Raw genomic sequence first — 20,169 nt, 5'->3', positions numbered from 1 at the left:
ATATACAGCCAATTTGTGCAAGTTTTCAAAAATATAAGTTCAATAACCCTATAATGTTTTCCTTTGTTATTTGTATCAGCTCAACATGTTCCATTTTTTCGAGGCCAACGGCTGGTCTATTGATTGATCAGACGTTAAAAAAAACTATCTAAGTATATACAGTGTATAGGAGCAATGTCGAACTACAACTATTGACCGATAGTCCAATACATCATTTGTATGAAGTTAGTTACTTTAAAAAAATGAACATATTATTATATGCATACAAAATTGTAAAAACAAATCAAATACTTGATAAAAATATTTTTAAAAAATGGTGCATTTGGTATTAAATCATTTTACCACATTTGTATTTCTGTTTTGATGTAAAACTGTGTGAGAAATTTCTTTTAACTTTTTTCAATTTTGCTTCAAGTTTACGCTCAATGCTACGTATATAGTATTGTTGATATTGTAACAGTTCTTAAAAATTTAACACTCAGTTATTTTTAGGGTTATAAGGTTACTGCCTGCTAGAAATTAAAAGTAGGTTTGAGATAAAACACTCAATTAATTGCTACTAATGGAAGAGTCAAGCTTTTGTCCCTCGATAGTGCAGAAGACCTGGGAAACTGTTGCCCTTGGTCAACTACACTACTTGTACCTCTGGACAATAGTTTGACCTCTGGACAACAGTTTGACTGTAACCATGAAATATATGTGAACTTTCACACAAAATAGCAGGATTATAAAATCAAAATCTGTAGATTTACACGAAATAGTGTTGTATAAGCAATGGAAAAATCGACGTGTGTTTACAAAAAGGAAACAAAGAAATTAATGTTACGGAAGAACTTTAACAAAACGTTTTTACACGAGAAGCTATCGGCTTCAAAAACCCGCTTTTTAGTATTTCATGAACAGTTTATGAATTCCGAGTAGACAGAGATTTTGGTCGAGTTTTGCCGCTGCTCTCTACATTATACTAGATCATCAATATTAAATAATACGCATCACTTGTTGCTCACAATGTTGATAATGGAACAATGGCCTCGGAACGTTATTGTGTGTGATGGTTAGGAAACGCAAACCGCGTTTTTATAAAGTTCAGCCATGAACTTTCGAGAAGGACTTTTCATTGTGTTTTACCCAGTAGGTAATGTATATAGTTGTTTGGTTTCATATGGTTTTTGTATAAGAATGTGGATTATTTTACTACTTTCTTAAGTTTTGTCTAAAACTTGTTAAACTGTTTATTTTTGTCAAAAATTGTTAACCTGTAAAGTTTTAAGTTTTTTGTATAGAACATTTGCTGTCCCGTGGATTAATTACATAAGTTTCCGTAAAAGGTATTTTTTGAAACATTAAAAAACATTACAGCTAGGCTTATTAAACCGTTGAATGGCTTATTTCTGTTATCGATCGTGTTATTTTTTTTAAAACGTAACTCGCAGATGACCTAGATTCCTGCACATTGTTTTAAGATAAGATCATACAGATAATAGTTTATCGATTATGAGTGAGTTCGAATTCCTACCAGTCTTTTATTCTCAAATTCATCTCACACAACTTTTGAATAAGTAATCATCCTTTCACATTATGCTAAAAGCTCCATTAAAAATCATAAGATTTAATATCCAGCAATCGAAAATTCTAGTATACATGGACTCCAGGAGCAGACTAGAATTTGCATCGGTAGAGTGAGGGGCGCACAAACAAAATAGCCAAAAAAATCTAACAACCAAAACAAAGTTGTAAAAGTATGGATTTAGTGCTAACTGTAAGGTGAATATCGTTCAAAATGCTTTTTTGAAGTCATGTATAGTTTGTATCCTTATTTTAAGGGGAAAAAATCAGCACATTTAAGTCCACCGCCACCTTTACCTCAAGAAAGAATTTATCACATCTGAAATGATTCAATGAATTAAAAATGTTAAGGTTTGGTTAATGCGTATAAAGCATTAATATATTGTGAAACACTAAAAAAAAATCCGGAATTGTAATGGAACAAATCGTTTGATACATTTATCTTCTTTTTAAGGTATTATATCATTGTCGGTCGTATTTGGTGATCATGATACTTCTAAACGAGAGACACGGACGCAAAATGCTACTCTGTACGACTCAATTTATGGCTACAACGAATTTAAAAGATTGTACCCAACGAAAGGTTTGTACAAAAGCTTGTAGAAAATATAAGTTATAGAGTTAACTGTCCAACAAATACTTGACAAAGCTTACTTTATAATACTGTGTGCTTATTATCAAAAGAATATATTTTTTTCAACCTCAACGTTACCTTCAGGGATTGCATTTTGTGGTGGAAAATTCTATAGACCAAAGAATGGAAATACGCATCATACACTAAATTTTCTATTTCATCGTCTTTTGAATTTTTCAAAATATGAGTATAAGCTTAAATTCCATTCAAGATTAAAAATAATCCTCACTGAAATGATATGTCCAGATTGATGTTGTTATCAATTTTTAAACCAAGACAGGCTATTGGCAGATAAGATGATGCTGCTGGACTTCTACAGTTTTATAAAAAAAAAAAAAGGCATTTTGTAAATTCTATGGTCGAAATATGTTGATTGCAAAATACATCCTTTGGTCCTATATTGGCTGACATGTTTCATACTAATTATTATCTATTGTTTAAACTAAATTTGACAACGGATTACTCAATTGACCTGATCAATACAGAGGGTGTGACTATTAGACAGACGTTAATACTGATCAATACAGAGGGTGTGACTGTTAGACAGACGTTAATACTGATCTATACAGAGGGTGTGACTGTTAGACAGACGTTAATACTGATCTATACAGAGAGTGTGACTGTTAGACAGACATTAATACTGATCTATACAGAGGGTGTGACTGTTAGACAGACTTTAAAACTGATCCATACAGAGGGTGTGACTGTTAGACGTTAATACTGATCTATACAGAGAGTGTGACTGTTAGACAGACTTTAAAACTGATCTATACAGAGGGTGTGACTGTTAGACATTAATACTGATCTATACAGAGAGTGTGACTGTTAGACAGACGTTAAAACTGATCTATACAGAGGGTGTGTCTGTTAGACAGACGTTAATACTGATCTATACAGAGAGTGTAACTGTTAGACAGACGTTAATACTGATCTATAAGATAGTGTGACTGTTAGACAGACTTTAAAACTGATCTATAAGAGGGTGTGACTGTTAGTCAGACGTTAATACTGATCTATACAGAGAGTGTGACTGTTAGACAGACGTTACTACTGATCTATACAGAGGGTGTGACTGTTAGACAGACGTTACTACTGATCTATACAGAGGGTGTGACTGTTAGACAGACGTTAATACTGATCAATACAGAGGGTGTGAACTGTTAGACAGACGTTAAAACTGATCAATACAGAGGGTGTGACTGTTAGACAGACGTTAATACTGATCAATACAAAGGGTGTGACTGTTAGACAGACGTTAATACTGATCTATACAGAGAGTGTGACTGTTAGACAGACGTTAATACTGATCAATACAGAGGGTGTGACTGTAAGACAGACTTTAAAACTGATCTATACAGAGAGTGTGACTGTTAGACAGACGTTAATACTGATCTATACAGAGAGTGTGAATGTTAGACAGTCGTTAATACTGATCTATACAGAGGGTGTAACTGTTAGACAGACGTTAATACTGATCAATACAGAGGGTGTGACTGTTAGACAGACGTTAAAACTGATCTATACAGAGGGTGTGACTGTTAGACAGACGTTAATACTGTTAGGCAGACGTTAATACTGATCAATACAGAGAGTGTGACTGTTAGACAGACGTTAATACTGATCAATACAGAGGGTGTGTCTGTTAGACAGACGTTAATACTGATCAATACAGAGGGTGTGACTGTTAGACAGACGATAATACTGTTAGACAGACGTTCATACTGATCAATACAGAGGGTGTGACTGTTAGACAGACGTTAAAATTGATCAATACAGAGGGTGTGACTGTTAGACAGACGTTAATACTGATCTATACAGAGAGTGTAACTGTTAGACTGACGTTAATACTGATCTATAAGAAAGTGTGACTGTTAGACAGACTTTAAAACTGATCTATAAGAGGGTGTGACTGTTAGACAGACGTTAAAACTGATCCATACAGAGAGTGTGACTGTTAGACAGACGTTACTACTGATCTATACAGAGGGTGTGACTGTTAGACAGACGTTAATACTGATCTATACAGAGGGTGTGACTGTTAGACAGACGTTAAAACTGATCAATACAGAGGGTGTGAACTGTTAGACAGACGTTAAAACTGATCAATACAGAGGGTGTGACTGTTAGACAGACGTTAATACTGATCAATACAAAGGGTGTGACTGTTAGACAGACGTTAATACTGATCTATACAGAGAGTGTGACTGTTAGACAGACGTTAATACTGATCAATACAGAGAGTGTGACTGTTAGACAGACGTTGATACTGATCTATACAGAGGGTGTGACTGTTAGACAGACGTTAAAACTGATCTATACAGAGGGTGTGACTGTTATACAGACGTTAATACTGATCTATACAGAGGGTGTGACTGTTAGACAGACGTTAATACTGATCTATACAGAGGGTGTGACTGTTAGACAGACGTTAATACTAATCAATACAGAGGGTGTGACTGTTAGACAGACGTTAATACTGATCTATACAGAGGGTGTGACTGTTAGACATACGTTAATACTGATCTATACAGAGGGTGTGACTGGTTGACATGGGATGCTTACTTTTAGACACCCCTGGCATTGGGGCCATAAGACTAAGACGAGCTCACTTTTGATCTCAGTCTCCCTTTTCCATTATATATTCCTTTAGTAAAAGTGAAACTGAGATCAAAAGTGAGCTCGTCTAGTAAGTTTGATGGCCCTGGAGCCTGATTCTACCTCTGGTGTTTCCAGAGGTCTAGTTTTCCCTGTTCAATTTTCGTATCTTTCAAAGGTTTTATGAGATTAATAATACAGTTCGTTTTCTTCCCTTTTTTAACAATTAGTATACATTGTATTACATTAATTGAGAGACATAAAAAAAAATCGAGATTTGCTGGATAATGAGATCAGATGCATTTTTTATTTAAAGAATAAGTTATAAAGATTTTTTTAAAACTTACCTACAACAAAACTTTATGACAAACGTGATGACAATTTTTCTTTCTGTTAATTCCACTTATTTATGTAGCAATATACAATTATTCCTTCAAGAGAGTTTATATCTCCTGGATGATTCAAAATGCAAGAGCCTGTTCTACGTACGAACAATTTCTAAAACGGGGCAAGCTATTGACAAATAAAATGATGACACAAGATTATACACAGTCTCTTTTAAAGTCAACAGTTTGCAAATTCTACAGTCGATATAATGACCTTGTCAGCAAATTCAATCTATCGATAAGTTGAATGTTAACTGACGTTTTTCATACAAATTGTTAGACCATTATGTTTACACTGAAATATCTAAAGATTTTTCCGTTTGCCCGATCATGACAAGGCACACACGGCTGGAAATACGGGTCGACAGGGGATGCTTACTCCTCCATGGCACCTGATCCCACCTCTGATGTTCTTAGAGGTCCGTGTTTGCTCGGCGACCAATTTGTATTGTTTTAATGGACTTTCGAGCTTGGTAACTGTTCGTTATCTAAATCTGGTTTGAAAGGATGTTTACAAAGAATTTCAAAGTTCATTTCTTTGTTGTTTTTTTTTCTCTTCCAGAAACAACGCTGTGCTATGATAGCTCTGGTGTCAACATAAATGGCTCAGTATTCATGAACTTTACATGTCCACTTCCTGACCAGGACAAAGGACTAACAGACTGCTGTAACAATACCTGTTGTAGGCCAAAGATTGTCAAGAAAAGTAAAGGCAGCGATAGCACTGTGTATGTTGACAATAATAAGCTAATAGTACTCTGTAATATATATGACATTGTGTATATGTATTCTTGATTTTTCTTTAATAAAAAATAAAATTCATAATCATTTTAATGTTATTTGAATCAGAAGAACATTATAAAAATGATAAAATCTTAAATCAATGATACATTTCTCAACTTGAACACATCGAAATAAAATATCTTGATCATATCCTGCATTCAAACAACACACAACCATTGCTTGATAAAAATTACAATTTCAGTTCATTCATTTTATTTTATTTTTTTATTTTCCGAAGACTTCTGAATCTTTGATAAATTTAAATAGACCAGTTTTGAAAATTTGTATAATTACCATTCATTAATGTTATAATCTCTTTGTCACGATTGTTTACTTCTATAAATCTTGATGACCGTGTTTTGACAGTGCTGTGGCGGTGGTTGTCATTGCGGTGTGTGCGGTGGTGATATCTTTCTGTGCCGTTCTCTACTACTGTTATCTACAGAGAAGGCCAGGGATACGGGACGGAAAACTTGTCTGGATCAAACGGAAAAAGAAGAAAAATGGTACCTACATAATTAATTTAAATCCAACATATTTTTTAAAAAGACATTTGATTTTTTCAAAGACAAATGAATTTATCACTGCAGAACTGTTGTTCTCCGCTTGAGAAAATTCGAATAGTTAAAGCAGAGAGCTACAGGTCAGTGCGCCGTAAAAACCTTCAATAGGCCTATATGCCGCCACTTTTTTTTTTTTGTCGCTCACTTTGAGTATTATTTCTTGTATTTTATGCTTTTCCCCGCTTTAAGAATGTTATCGGATAATTAACCTTATACTTTACTCCTATTCCTGATACTTTATTTTCCTTTCAACGGTTCCATAACGGTTACTCCAACTGATTTATTACCTTACCCACCACGCAGGCTTAATTTGTCTGTGGAATGTTTAATTATGTTCAGTAAAATCTAAGATCTGTCTTATTCTTATTGGTAGTGTATGAGCAGGGAGGAGCGTCTTCAGGAACCGGAAATGCTGCTGATGATAACGAGATGGAGGATGTGCTTGCCGTTGTGTATTCTACAGACGAAAACGGTCATGTGCTGCATCATTCTCGTAAGAAAGAAGAAACGTGGGGTGGAGTCATTGTATCTCGACTCCTTGTGTCTAGTATACGTTAATATAAATGAATATATATATATATGAAGATATTTGGTATACTTATTTTGCCAGCTGTTAATGAACTAACATTTCAAACTATGTATATACCTGCTCAATATGCTCCTCTAAGTCCCATTAATATTGCACGAGACAGATGTTTTAAAGAGAATATACTGAATGGGTATACTATACCGTATATACGAGGGGTGATCAAAAAGTTCGCGACTAATTGAATTCCATAAAAGAAATAAAGCAAGAAATATGTCCATAGGACATGAATGCCCCGCCGAGGGTGTATTAGTAATGCAACATGAAAATTTGTATTAGTGTATGAAATTTGATAAGAATATCTTGAATAGTTTCTTTAAAATTGAAATCTATATATAGATGATAAATTCTCACCAAATTATGTATAAGTGTATAAGCTTACATGAATACATCTTAAATGGTTTCTTTAAAACTAAGCAAAATGCAAATTTAAAAAAAAGTGAGATCAAGGTCACAGGAAAGTTCAAGGTCAAACATTTTTGATGCATTTGAATAGTTCTCACAAATACGTATCAGCATATTAAGTTTGATAAAAATATTTTGAATGGTTTATTTAAAACTGAGCTAAACACTAATTTAAAATAAACGAAGTTAAGGTCAAAGGAAAGGTCAAGGTCAAAAAATGTTGATGCAGTTGTAAAGCTTACATCAGTATATATATGCATATGAAATTTGATAAAAATATTATAAATGGTTTCTTAAAAACTGAGTTAAACACAAATTGATAAAAGTGAGGTCAAGGTAAAATGAAAGGCCAAGGTCAAAAACGTTGATGCAGTTTTATTGCTTACATCAGTATGTATCAGCATATGAAGTTTGACACTTATTTAAGATAAGTGAGGTCAAGGTCAAAGGAAAGGACAATAAAATGATGATGCAGTTGAATAACTTTCATAAGTATGTATCAGCATATGAAGTTTGATAAAAATATCTTTAATAGTTTCTTTAAAACTGAGCTAAACACTAATTTAAGAAAAGTGAGGTCAAGGTCAAAGGTAAGATCAAGGTTAAAAAAAATATTGATGCATTTGAATAGCTCTCATCAGTATGTGTCAGGATATGAAGTTTGATAAAAATATCTTGAATGGTGTCTTTAAAACTGATTTTTTCGAGTCTTATATTTCTTACCTTGCAAGTTATTTTTTATAACAAGAACAGTCGATTTGTCAAAAATGGCCACATCTCGGCAATTGGATGGGTGGATAAGGATATCCTTCCACAGAATGAGCATGGTGACCATCACAACCCAAGTCTTCTGTCTTGGGGGCGTCGTTTATCCAATGTGGATAAAGTATGGGCTCCTTCTTTTTATCATATCTGATATGTTTAAAGTGTAAAGTAAATGATATTTTAAGGATTTAATAATTATATTATTGTTAAGATATTCAACTATTTTTCTAACTGTAAGTTGGCGATCTTTCATAACAAATTGGTCAACTGAAGACACATCTCTTTCCCAGCTTGCTTTCACTGGGCAACCATCTCCCTTTCTTCACTAAAACAATCAATCTAATTAATGATTAAACTTCTGGCAAGTCTTTTGTCTTCACAAACCTTGTACAAATTATTATTTGCTACTGCAAAGGAGTTTCCGAGATATACGTTAAACTTCACTTTTAGCTCGAATACGACTGAGTCAACCATTTTTTTGTTACAAGTCACTACCTACGACGTCATTTTCACATTGTGACGTCACAAACATGGAGCAAAACATCACATAACACCTGTTATTTATAGAACATGTGTATGACTATATGTGTGCCAAATTTCATTCTGCTCTGAATTGTGGTTTTGTAAATATAGAGATAGTTCGCGAAGTTTTTATCACCCCTCGTATAACTTTATAACTTTTCTTCTTGTTCAAGAAAAAAAGTGGAAATATTATATATATATATATATATATATATATATATATATATATATATATATATATATATATATATATATATATATATATATATATATATATATATATATATAGTGATACCTCGGTATATTGCCAACTTTTGTCCAAGACAGATTTTGGCATTAAAGCGAGGGTGGCAATATAACGAATTCTGCTATAAATTACAATTCAGTGGGTTATCAAAATAAAATAAATAGATTACGTAATTTATTTCAATTACAATCTATTTATGTCACATGTGTATAAGGGCAGTTGAAAAAAAGTCACTATTATTATTTTTTTTATTTATTTATTTATTTTTTTTACAATATTTTGACTAAAAAGAAATAAAATATCAGAATATTGAACGCATCAATTTACTTTCGTCATACTCTAAGAATGGATGCCAAAAATGTCGGTGGCCGTTATAGCCTCTTGGTATAAAAAAGTTTTTGAGAATTATTATTAATTTCATCTGAATCGAAAGTAGATTATTTCACCGTCTCAAAAATTTCTGAATCAGTTAAAAAGTTCGGTTGGTAAAGCATCATGACTGACGAATGGTAAGTCACATGTCAGAATACGTCAACCCTTTATATTAAACATGTATTTTCATGTTTGCTAGTACCTGTGTACTCTTCCGATTCTGTTTGGATATTTATCAATCAAACAATGCCCGACAATTAAAGAAAATTTCAGGGCTAACGGAATCCTTAATATTTTCACGTGCGGAATTATGGTAGTCTAAAAATAGATATGGGGTTTCCTTTTTGATCGATAGAATGGCTTCTTAATCTAAGGGGACACAAATGAATTTTTGCATTTATTATGGTTTTGTGCATTATCCAATATAAGCAATAATCGGCCATTTACGATCAAATAGATCGATTGTTGATCAATCTTTTTTTTTCGTAATCTAAATTTGCACGCTTTCTCTCGTCTGACGTACGTTTCATTTCTGTGATGAAATGATTCTTCTATCTTAAATACACACGCCAAAGACATTGCTAATTTTGAGTTTAATACAACGATTATTTTTAATTTAGCTGAATTCCTTGTCCAGGCAGTCACGCTTCACCGCAACCACTGTCAAAGCACGGGTGTGGTGTCCAAATTACCGACACGCGCTAGATAATTGGCATTGTTACCGAGGGTTTTCCTTACATAATTTGACCTTTTGTTTCCCAAAACCAGTGGCGGATGGCAATAAGCGGGGGTGGCAATATAACGGGTGTATTAACACAGGGTGAAATCGGTTCTTCGAGAATTCCTGGCAATAAGCGAGGGTGGCAATATAACGGAGGGCAATATACCGAGGTAGTATATATATAAAACTTACCATATGATTGTACACAAAATCACATAAATTGAAAATAAGGTGCATTTTTTTAATAGATGACACACCGCATGACACGAAAAATGTAGAGAAGAAGGTTTTCTTACTCCCCGAGGAATTGGTGGAGAAGATAGAAATGGACATGCATGAGGGATCCTGCCCCAGAAGTCGCAGAGGAAGCCATAGCTGGTTATCATGAGAACTACACTACAGGAAAAGAAGGAAATATGCTTTTAAGTATGAAAATTGTTGATGGGAATCAAAAGCGTAGAGAGACAGTTGTCCATTTCATATGAAGCATTTTTCTTTCCAATGACCCTGTACACTTCAAAGGTGTACAAAAGTCAATATGCATGTCTTGCAGTAAAGAATAAAAAGGGATATGTTTCTTCAACTGAAATAATAGTTTATACTGTTTACAAGGAAATTTTCGCCCCCGTTTTATTTTCGCCTCTTTTGCCCTCGTTTGAAGTGGGCAAATTTAAAACGGAGTGAATTCAAAGTAAACAGTATTATATCTTAAACAAATCTGTTTCTTGGCATATTTTAATTGTTTGCAAATGTGAAAGGGCGAAAACAACACAGTGCGAAAATAACCCTGTATTTCTATCATGATGAATGGAAATGCTGATTATATATCAGAGATTTGTAATTTTAATATATTCAACTAAATTCAAATTATAAAAGTTACTTTTTTTAGTTCATCTTTTTCAGAGTAAGCTATTCTTGTCATTTAAAAAGTAACCCTAGTCCGTCTGTTGACTATAAACTTCATACATGTCACTTTGTTTCTATTTTTAGATCTATCAGTTTAAGTTAAAATGAGATCTCAAAGGTTTAAAAAAGGTCTCTTTATTTGGCTCAAGTTTTGGCATCTTTTTTCCAGCTCTTCAAAGTCTTTTGTGTTTGAAAATTTTGGATTTCCAGTGTTTCGGCATGAGCATCACTGAAGACATAATTTGTCGAAATGCGCATCTGGTGCATCAAAATTGGTACCGTATATGATTTACATTGGAGAAGATTTAATTTTGTTCTGTTACCTAAATGGCTGCGATGGATCTCAATTTGAATGCCAGATTTTCTTTGAAGAAATTAATATATTAAAAAAGTTGCAAGATACCGTTTTCTCCAAAACCACAAAGTCTCGAGTAGTCAAAATTATCGTGCAAGCTTTACTACACGTGGATATAGAAGAAGATCAAATTTGTTCAAGTTGTGATACCATAGGACTTTATACAATAGGACAACATTATAATTAGGGTTTCAACGGTTTTTTTCTTCTCTCTCTCTCTCTCTCTTTAAATTATTGATTAAAATCTATGATAATGTTAATTTCCACAAAACACAGAACCACAAAGTAGTAAACAAACTGAGGACAATTGAAGCAGGTTAGTTGAAAATTTTTTATGCAATGATTGTCTTTATACAACGAAAACGTTTTATGAAGAAGGGGGTAGGAGTATCTTTGGATGTTTTTGAATAGTGTTGTATTTACATGTACATGTATGTATCTTATGTTATATTTCGATATAATATATATCTTTCGATATTTGCAGCAGGTTAACAATGAAACTCTAGAACTATATCAACTGTATTTGGACATGTTTCTTAAACCTTGCGTGTCATGTGAACTAATATACGCAATGTTTGAATATTATTCATAATAAATTTACTAAATATTATTTTTCTGTTTTATTTTGTTCGTCAAAAATTGATGTCACCAAGAACAAACGTTTAGACTCCAACAAAGGACAGATTTGAAATCACAAATGTCTAGTTGGTATATCACATCAATTTGGAGTGATGGAGTTTAGGGTTAGTGTTTGTCAACGATACCTTGCAAATACAATTCCACATTTTGTTATACATGTATATAAAAAAAATTAATATATATTTTTAAACCAATACATTTATTGTCTCAGGAATTACGATAGGAACATTTGTATAGCCATATTTCAACACGTAATTTAATATTTATTTGATAAAATAACAAATTTTTTTCTACAATATTTTAAAACCCAACTTAAAACATTAGATCTGAGATAATAGGTCAGAGGCATTAGTAATTAGATAATAGGTCAGAGGCATTAGTAATTAGATAATAGGTCAGAGGCATTAGTAATTAGATAATAGGTCAGAGGCATTAGTAATTAGATAATAGGTCAGAGGCATTAGTAATCAGATAATAGGTCAGAGGCATTAGAAATTAGATAATAGGTCAGAGGCATTAGTAATTAGATAATAGGTCAGAGGCATTAGAAATTAGATAATAGGTCAGAGGCATTAGAAATTAGATAATAGGTCAGAGGCATTAGAAATTAGATTATAGGTCAGAGGCATTAGTAATTAGATTATAGGTCAGAGGCATTAGTAATTAGATAATAGGTCAGAGGCATTAGTAATTAGATTATAGGTCAGAGGCATTAGTAATTAGATAATAGGTCAGAGGCATTAGAAATTAGATAATAGGTCAGAGGCATTAGTAATTAGATAATAGGTCAGAGGCATTAGAAATTAGATAATAGGTCAGAGGCATTAGAAATTAGATAATAGGTCAGAGGCATTAGTAATTAGATAATAGGTCAGAGGCATTAGAAATTAGATAATAGGTCAGAGGCATTAGAAATTAGATAATAGGTCAGAGGCATTAGTAATTAGATTATAGGTCAGAGGCATTAGTAATTAGATTATAGGTCAGAGGCATTAGTAATTAGATAATAGGTCAGAGGCATTAGTAATTAGATAATAGGTCAGAGGCATTAGTAATTAGATTATAGGTCAGAGGCATTAGAAATTAGATAATAGGTCAGAGGCATTAGTAATTAGATAATAGGTCAGAGGCATTAGAAATTTTATATAGACATTTTTTTAATGAAAATACAACTATTGTATCAATAACATTGCCTTATTAATATATCGACCAGCTTTTCATACCCAAATTATTTTGTCAACGTTTGCCCTGTGGTTTGGAAGAAACTTTAATCTCAACATCACCAAAGCCAATAATTCTTCTTTCTCTCTTATAGCCTTTTAAATTAAGGATTGTGTTGCTTCATCGGAGGAGTAAAATTACCCAGAGGTCTTGTCGACAAATTTGACAAATAGTGACTATTTTAATTTATCTCAAATGGTCAAAACATATTAAATCAACAAAAGGCAAAAGGAGATTTCAGTGTAAACACTTTATCAAGAAATTCTCAAGTACTGTTTAATTTCAAGCTACGAAATTTAATCAATTACAATGTATCTTATGAAGTCAAATTATATAATTGGATTGGACATCAGGCGTTGCCTATGTAAGTCCTCTCCAAGAAGGAGAGTTACTAAACAGAAAATTCTAATAGTACTAAAATTCATATCATATGTCATTTCAGCCTGAGTGGCTCCATGATATGGATTTTAGTTTTTAGTTACAGTGTATTTCTCATATATTTAAAAATCCACTTAAATTCATTTACAAATGATTCGTGCCTTTAGGCCTTTTTTGAATACTTACAGAGCCAATTTTAGGTAATTTTAAAATCAATCAACAAACTTTTAAGTACATGAATTGTATTGCATATATGTGTTTCGATAAAATTGAGTTATTTTAAATCTAAACGTTGTTTAAACGCTACTACCGGTTTGATATGGATTTTTGCACGCCGGTCTGATATGGGTTTTCGCACCCGTTTTTGATATGAGGTATTGTGACGTCACTCGTATCGCACAGTGCGGAATGAGTGTATTCACTACTAAGTTTATGTATTAGCCTACATACTTTATTTGAACTCGTATAAAAAATATTTTAAATGTGTGATAAGTAGAATATTACGTACTTAAATCCATATAACATATCATATCAGCCCTTGGGCTCACGGGTTGATATGCCATATAATATAGGTTTTATATGGTGTCCGGATAGGGCCATTTGCAAAGCTCAACAGCGCGTTCAGAAAAACACGCCGTCACGCTAACACACAACACGCCATCGCACTAACACATCATTGAACAACACGCCGTTAAGCAAACACAAGTTCGCACAACACGCCGTCGCGCTATCACAAAGTTGTGTTTGCAAGTTGTGTGACAGCGTTTTGAGTAGAGTTGCTTTAGCGCGACGGCGTGTTGTGTGACAGCGCGACGGCGTGTTGTGTTAAGTTGTGTTAGCGCAACAGCGTGTTGTTTGAAAGCGTGTTAGCGCGACGGAGTGTTGTGTATAAGCGCGATGACGGGTTTTGTATAATTGTAATAGCGTGATGGTGTTGTTGTGTGTTAGCACGATGGCGTGTTTTTCTGAACGTGCTGTTGAGCTTTTGCAAATGGCCCTATCCGGACACCATAGTTTTAGTACGTAATATTCAGTCAACAAATCTGTCTTTAAAGTAATTTTCCGTTTCTTCTATTTTTTTTTATTGACCGCCAGAGAACGTGACTTACAAATGTATATCACGCGACAAGGTTAAAACGATCCAAGGTGAAGATTACATAGCTTGTGTGTGTATTTAAAGATCCTAATGAACCCCCTTAATATACACATTATGCTGTAGTAGTTGATCACCGCTGTTCGTTTTTAAAATTGATAATGGCATCCTCAACTGGAGCTCGGGATCTGGAGCAGATAGTACGGGACGGACTCAGTACATTAGTGTTTGGATTCGGATACAAGGTAGGGATCGTTGACCACTTCATTAAGATCAAGCAGCCGTGTACCGCAGAAGAACTCAGCCAACAAGCCGGGATGAAGATAAGGTGAGACGTTATTGACGCTCTAAATTTAAATGCATAGATTTAATTTATATTTATATTTTTGAAAAGAAACAATATCTCGTATCAATAGATACATAGTACTAAGTGTCCTCACCACAGCGACTCGCTGCACGATGGATTTTTATAATGAAACGACATGGCTCGATTCTCTTAACAGTAGATTTGAAAAAGAAAAGTTCAACTTCAAAGCGTTTAGTAAAAATTCGGATAAGCAGGTACATGTAATATACAGGAGACCCAAGGGCCTTAACGTTCACCTGAGTATAAAACAACACTGTCAAGGATCCATAGAAGTAAAAAGGAATAAAACAAAATAAACTGATAGATGAAGCTATAATGCCCAAAAGCAAGAGAAATGGGATCATCAGAGATCACAAAATAATTAGTCTAATACTCAGTAAGAAATGCTTACCCCAATTTGTCACTTTCACAGTATTATAGGGACCATGAAAATCAAAATTTAGGTAGAGGCACCCATGTTCATTATTACAAAGCATTTAGCTTGTTTGCTTAAAACCCAGGAGCATAAAAGATTTTAAAAGTAATAATGCACTTTCACTATTTGATCTATAGAGCCAAACCCTAACCCCTGACCCAGGGGTCAAGAATTTCACGATTTTGGTAGAGGGCTCGATGCTTATTATAATCATGCCAACAGTTTGACTGCTTGATGTCCAGGAGAAAAGAGGAAGATTTTTAAAGATTGCACTATAATTTTGATGGTTTTAGAACCACGTCTCAGTCCCCAGGAAGGGATGGGGTTGGGACCATGAAATTCACAATTTTTGATCGCCTTCACCCATAGATGCTATATGCCAAAATTGATTGAAATTGGTTCAACGGTTCCAGAGAAAAAAAGCTGAAAATGTTCAAATGTTAAAGCTCGACGAACGACGCACGACGACGGACAAAAACAGATAGCAATAGTTTACCTGAGTGACTCAGGTGACCTAATCTAGTAACTTAAAAAGTCATTGGAAGGATAGCTGCAGAAGTGTAGCTTTTTTTGGACAGAAAATTCGAACAGACATACCCGAGAGTTACAGACCCATCAATGAAAAATCCTTTGATTTTATTAGTTATCCAGGTCCAATCAAGGGTGTAAGGAGATTAAATTTACCCCGGGTTTTATTCCATACACCCTGAGGCCGAAAGCCGAAGGGTGTATGGAATACAACCCGGAGTTAATCCCCGTACACCCTTGATTGGGCCTGGATAACGAATTTATTTCCTATGTACTTTCTAAACAAGCCCAATCAACTGCATGTGTTTCAAGCTATCGATAAGTTTTACTACGTCCTAAAATGCATCGTGTTATTTGCTTTTTTTCATAGAGAAAATATGCATTGTGACGTCACGGTTTTTACCCCCGGCTCAAGTTGGGTGTACGGAAATTTACACCCAACTTTGTAACCAATCAAAGCTCGTGTTACAAGCTACACAGGGAATAAAAGCTGATACCTTCTTTTCGCACATATCGAGTATATTATTTCTGATATTATAAATAAATGCATTTCCCCGCCTGATAAATGGAGTCCATTTTAAACTAATTGTACTCCTACTATATTGTTACTTTACATGTATATATCCTTCAACGGTTCGAAGGGCTCTGTTTGGCCTTAGAATGCCGATTTCCAAGCTCGTATTCCGACATCCGTTTTTGGTCAGTTATGAACTGAAAGACGGGGAAAGATCCTTATACATGTAGATGTATTAATACCAGAAATACCCTAAGAATGCAACAAAAATGATTGCCTTAAATCGGATGTCTTCACAATTATACTGTAGCTTTCTGGCATATCTGTCCGAACTTTTTTATTATCCCAGGGAGCTACAGTTCTACAACCTGCAGATACATTCTAACTCCATTATTATAACCTTACCACGACTCATTTTTTATTGTTTTGAATTTCCTTCTGCAATATGTTTTTCATGCCAGAAAAATTCAACCACACCTTTGCATACTGCGATGCGTTGGTTTATCCGTTTATTTACTTACCAAAATCGAATGACATTATATTCATGTACTTAAAAGATAAGCGAGGATTGTGCCCCCCCCCTCCCATTTTTTTTCTTAAAGTTTCCTATCTTATGTCTAACCCATTTACTAAAGATATTTCCTAATGGTATACGTGCGGTATACGTAATCATCAAGGATGCTATTTTATACAGATATTATACCTTTAAAAATTAATTCCTATAATATTGGACCGCTGAATGAGATATTGGACCTGTTGATGTGATCAGATATTGGACCGCTATGACGTTTTTACATCACACTTTAGGCGGGATCAGCTATACCTTATCAATTATCGCAAACATGGAAGCTAGAGAAAGATTGTCAAAATAAAAAGTAAAAGGTATAACAAAACATTTATTGATTGTGTTCTCGGGCAAAATGCATTTTGTTGACCCCTCGAACCAAATCGTTTGCCTTCGGCCAATCGTCCTTAGCATACAGTTTGGTTCTTGGGTCCGACAAAACACGTTTTGCTCGAACCAGTCATTAAAATATATAATAATCAAGCTCTAAATTACACAACAGATACATACAAGAGTGGCTGGGTTGCCTAGCAGCAGCAGGTATTGTACAAGTCCATGACGACGGCAGGTATTCTCTTCCATATGAGGAGAAGGTATTGAGAGAACAAGGCCGTAACGCCAGCGCCTTGCCGATACTTTGTGAAGCTATGCCTCTTCTTGAGAAAGCAGTTCCTGAAGATGGACCCAGAGGTTCGAAAAAAAAGTTTACTGAATAAACATTATGTGATTGAATTTAAACTGATTACTTAATTTACATTTTGTATTACCCTTCATTGCGGTAAACCAGAAACAAAATTTACTTCTAGTTGTCATTGCGTTGTGTACAAAAATGATGATTTTTTTAAGTTCAGAAGCGAAACAAGTAGAAGATTGATCATATGTTTCACATTCCTTAGGTTACCCGTATACTGCACCATTCCTTAAATTCGTGGATGCATTTCGCACACCTGAAGCTGTTCAAAACTGGACTCAAAATTCTCTCCGTCCAGTGCTGGAAATGAAACCAGGTATTGTACATCTTATAAACACATAAATGAAAGATTTTTTTTCTTTGGTAGAAATAACAAAGCCAATAGTCTTCCCCTGTGAACCACGTCATCACTTTTTGCATAATATCTCAAAATACATAATCATCACACAAGTTCGATCAGTAGATCCTTAAATTATTGAAAACCTTCTTTCAGGATAATTCAAAATTTATTTGCTATCGCCAAAAATAAGCGAGAAGTGCTCATGTCGAACAGACTATGCATAATTGGTTAAAGTTTATAACTAGACAGCTGGATTAATTTAAAATGCTATTAATCTGTGGATCTGTTTACACAGGTAACGAGTTTACACTGTTAGATTTGGGTTGTGGATACGGAGCACACGCTAGAAAGATAGCTCACCTGTATCCCCAGAGTAACGTGTATGGCGTCGACATGGATCAGAAATCCATAGACAGAGCTAACTCAGAGTTAAATAAGGAGGGATTAAAGAACGTTCAGTTCGTGTGCACCATAGGAGGACAACTGCCAAGTGACTGGACAGAAAAGTTTGATTTCGTCGTAATAAATGACGTCCTCCATGACGCTCCGGGAGTGGATGACCTTTTGGCGGAAGTAAAGCGTGTTCTACGGTCAGATGGTTACGCCGCGGCTTTTGATCCGCCTATATCTTCTTATCACAAAAATCAGGCGAATGATAAAAAATCACAGTTATTTTTACCATTTAGTCTTTTTTCATGTCTTCCTATGAGCCTTTCGGGTCCTACCGGTGAGGGACACGGGGTGGGGTGGGGTTATGAGCGTCGGAAGGAGACGATAGAACAGCATGAATTCCATGTGATTAAAGTCGGCGATAGCGACATCAACACTATACAAGAGAGGATTGTTTTTCAGAAGTAACGGTTTCTCTACAAACGTTAGAGACTTAAAGACTCATACTGCAAAATGTTTAACCAGAATTCATGAATATTGTAAGCTAATAACGCTATTTGCACGTTTTCCAACAAAATGAAATCAAAATTGATCGTATGGCCAAAATACTCTTATCATACCTCTTATATAATGTTCAATTTTATTTTTACCAAGATTGGTCTTTTCTGATCAATTCCATCACAAGACATGGTTCATTTTATAACATGATTGATATTCAGATCTATTATATCAAGATAATTATATTATAGCTCATCAAATTACCTAGTCTCTTTTCTACCTATACATGTATTTATCCATTCATTAATTTGGTACACAAAATGTGCATCCTATATAATAAAATTTGTATTTTCCTTTACTGTCACTTATAATTTCACTGTTAATAACTGAAATAATTATAATACGATTATTATATGAAGTCCATCATCACCATTTTACACATATATTCCATGTAGAGTTTCAGAAGATGACAATACTAAGAATACAGAATTTTACCTTTGATAGTTACTAAATCTAAAAAAGTTTCAAGCTATCCCAGGATTGCACAAAATTTGTACGATGGCATATTTACATTTAAGATGCATCTAGCATTTTGAAAGTCATATATACTTTTAACCTTGCACGTCTGCATAATCTACAGTAGTTGTTTAGTGGGGGTAACGCCTCAAATCCCTCCCCGACCCCACCCCTTTTGTGAACAAAAATGAATAAATCAATTTTTATACCCCTGCTCCGAAAGAGAGGCTGTTTTACTCTAGTGTGTCCGTCTAGCTGTACGTCCGCCAGTGTGTCTGTCCGTACAAAATTTCCGTCGCATGTTCTCAGCAACTACTCATCGCAGATGCTTGAGATAAAATGTCAAGCATCTGCGATGAGTAGTTGCTGAGAACATGCGAGTCTTTGCGATGAACATGCGATGAGTAGTTGCTGAGAACATGCACAGTCTTCGTTTAGGCATGTTATATTGTAGGATTTATGAGAGACTGTTATAAGAAGACCCAAAACCTGGGAGCTTCAGGGGGCTTTAACCCCTGGAACCACCCACCCCCAAGGCTTTGCCCTTGATTAACTGGGGGCCTTAAGGCGGCCCCTGACCCAGGCCTCTTTGGCCCCTTTTCAAGAAT

At 34.6% G+C, this 20,169-nt stretch overlaps 2 protein-coding genes across 2 annotated transcripts; both read left to right on the top strand.

Moving 5' to 3' along the window:
* Positions 1-1,057: 1,057 nt before the first annotated feature.
* LOC133176450 (uncharacterized) lies at positions 1,058-10,925 on the top strand. The gene is made up of 6 exons (XM_061311575.1): positions 1,058-1,135; positions 2,021-2,149; positions 5,744-5,909; positions 6,331-6,470; positions 6,901-7,020; positions 10,394-10,925. The coding sequence occupies exons 1-6, from the start codon at positions 1,093-1,095 to the stop codon at positions 10,531-10,533; spliced, it is 738 nt and encodes a 245-aa protein (XP_061167559.1). The 5' UTR covers positions 1,058-1,092; the 3' UTR covers positions 10,534-10,925.
* Positions 10,926-14,852: 3,927 nt separating this feature from the next.
* On the top strand, positions 14,853-19,335 carry LOC133176360 (uncharacterized). The gene is made up of 4 exons (XM_061311484.1): positions 14,853-15,065; positions 17,629-17,816; positions 18,023-18,133; positions 18,453-19,335. Exons 1-4 carry the CDS (start codon positions 14,899-14,901, stop codon positions 19,013-19,015), a joined length of 1,029 nt encoding a protein of 342 aa, XP_061167468.1. The 5' UTR covers positions 14,853-14,898; the 3' UTR covers positions 19,016-19,335.
* The last annotated feature ends 834 nt before the right edge of the window (positions 19,336-20,169 follow it).

This window comes from Saccostrea echinata, unplaced genomic scaffold (assembly GCF_033153115.1).
Source record: "Saccostrea echinata isolate AGI-Se365-2 ecotype Australia unplaced genomic scaffold, CSIRO_AGI_Sech_v1 ptg000075l, whole genome shotgun sequence".
Taxonomy (NCBI): Eukaryota; Metazoa; Mollusca; class Bivalvia; order Ostreida; family Ostreidae; genus Saccostrea; species Saccostrea echinata.
The sequence above is the reverse complement of the archived record's forward strand: the minus strand, read 5'-3'. Positions and strand labels throughout refer to the sequence as shown.